Source organism: Triticum dicoccoides, chromosome 1A (assembly GCF_002162155.2).
Source record: "Triticum dicoccoides isolate Atlit2015 ecotype Zavitan chromosome 1A, WEW_v2.0, whole genome shotgun sequence".
In the NCBI taxonomy this organism is placed as follows: Eukaryota; Viridiplantae; Streptophyta; class Magnoliopsida; order Poales; family Poaceae; genus Triticum; species Triticum dicoccoides.
This window is the reverse complement of record NC_041380.1, coordinates 526,169,672-526,172,108: the sequence shown is the minus strand read 5'-3', so window position 1 is coordinate 526,172,108 and position 2,437 is coordinate 526,169,672. Positions and strand designations below refer to the sequence as shown.

General features: G+C 43.3%; 1 protein-coding gene across 1 annotated transcript; it reads left to right on the top strand.

Moving 5' to 3' along the window:
- Positions 1-290: 290 nt before the first annotated feature.
- Positions 291-1,118, top strand: LOC119318056 (suppressor protein SRP40-like; the record flags this gene model as incomplete). The annotated part of the gene is made up of 1 exon (XM_037592593.1): positions 291-1,118. A coding segment is annotated over exon 1 (828 nt), but the record flags the coding sequence as incomplete, so codon positions are not given.
- Positions 1,119-2,437: the final 1,319 nt, after the last annotated feature.

Genomic DNA, 2,437 nt, shown 5'->3' with positions numbered 1-2,437 from the left:
AAGGACAGTATGGCCGTGTGAGTGCCTTGAAGACATCCAAGCTGGTCTGGGACTGGCTCTCCAAGGTCAATGAAGGCGTCTCAACCCAGAGAGATCAAAGAATCAGTGTTCTTCGCAACCTCTTCAACCGCTTCAAGCGAAATGATAATGAGAATGTCCAGCACACATTTGACCGGCTCACTGACATCACAAATGAGCTTCAAGCCCTCGGCGCCACTGAGATCACCAAACATGAAATCGTCAAGACATTGCTGAGATCACTTGATAGTTCGTTTGACATCCTAGCCCTGATGATTCAAGAACGTCCTGATTTCAAAACACTCGATCCATCTGACATACTTGAGAGGCTCAACACACATGAGTTTCAGCTTTCTGAGAAAAGAGATATCTACGGTCCAAACTATGGGCGAACTCGTGCCTTGAAGGCAAAAGCTGTTTCCTCATCTGAAGAAGAATCTGACAGTAGTTCTAATGATCCTGAAGACATTGGAAGAGAACTTGAAATGCTAGTGAAGAAGTTCCAAAAATTCACCAAGAAGAAAGGCTTCAGAAAATCTTCACGATCAAGCTCAAGGAATGATGAAGCTTCTGCTCATGACTACAAGAAGAAAACATGTCACAAGTGCAAGAAAACTGGACACTTCATCTCTGAGTGTCCACAATGGGACAATGAGAACAGAAGGAAGAAGAAGAGCAAGGAATATGACTCTGACGACAAGAAGAAGAAGAAATACTCAAAGTCTTCTTCCAAGTCTTCCTCAAAGTCTTCATCACACAAGAAGAGCTCATCTGGCAAGGCACGTGCGTTTGTTGGCAAGGAAATGGATTCAGAGGAGGAGTCCGCTTCTGAGGAGGCGGAGGTGGAGTCTGAGGAGGAGTCTGATTTTGGCATTGCGAGTCTGGCTACAACATACGTCGCCAAGTCCATCTTCAACACTGAAGACAATGACTGCATCACCGACACCGATGCAACTGACAAGAACGACTCCACTCCTACCTACTGCTTCATGGCACGTGGCGCCAAGGTAAACACACGCACTACTCGCTATCAAACATCTAGTGACGATGACTCTGACTGTGATTCAAAACCCAGCTACAAAACACTTGCTAAAATTGCAACTGAACAACAGAAAGCTATGGAACATATTCAAAAACTGTTAGACAGAAGCGATGATCTGTTGGGTGCTGAAATGACTCGATCTGAATCCTTAGTTGAAGACATAAAAAATCTTCACGTTAAGTATCAGGAACTTGAGGATCGTCTTGATACTCTCTCAACAACTCATGAAAAGCTTTCCTATGATTATCTTCAAAGGAAGCAAGAACTTGAGAAATTGAGAGCAGCTCATGAAGATCTTCAAAAGGAAAACGAGTCACTTCGCGCCGAACAGATCAGTCCCGCTCAGGAAGGATTTGAACCACCATGTCTTAAATGCATTGAGCGTGATAATGCTACTTCTGTTGCTGAATGTTCCACTGCTACTGCTGTTGCAATATCTTCAACTGTTGATGTGGTAACTAACCCCTCTGCTGAGGATACCACTGCTATTGCTGATGAGAATGCTAGGTTGAAGACATTGCTTGAAACAGGGATGTACAAAAGTCTTAAAGGACATCAGACATTATGTGATGTCCTCAAGAAGTAGATTCTGAACCGAAACCCTAGGAAAGAGGGTGTTGGGTTCGTAAGGAAAATAAATGCAGATGGCTCTTACTGGAAACCTGAGCAGTACCCCAAAACCACATGGGTGGCTGCAAAGGAACTTTCAGCAGATCCATCCAATTTATCTGGCTTCACTTGTGCTAACCCCATTATCATTGATGAATCCTTTGATGCAAACTATAAACTTTTTAAGAATCAGAATGGTGAAGTGTTTGCCAGGTACATTGGTACTAACTGCAGGAATGGACCGCCTATGAAGAAGATCTGGGTTCCGAAAAAGTGTCTGGAAAATCTTCCTGTGAATGTCTTCATGACACCTCACTTGAAGAAGACAAACCTCAGACCAAAGGCTTCATACGGTCCAAAGGCTTCATACAAACGGAGGACTCACCTGAGTCACACTAACGCAAACGTTTTGCAGGGAAACCATACTCAGGCATATGAATATGAGAGCGGTTCTTCGAACCGTCATGTTCATATGACCAAAAATTATTCTGCTTATTCCTATGAGTATTATTGTTCACCTGCTAGACTGTTTGCTAAGGCTTCAAAGCCAAAATTCTCAGATGCTGCACTTAGACTTATTGCTTCTAAGCCACCCTTGAAGATGTGGGTGGTTAAGAAAGCTTAACTCTCTTTTGCAGGGAAAGGTCTCCAGCAGAAAAACAAAATCTTCTGATGCTATTGCTGGGGACCTTAAAAATCTTGTAGGGCGCAAGATAAAATGCCCAAATGGCATCATTATGTACTTCGTTCCTGAATCGCATGCTACTT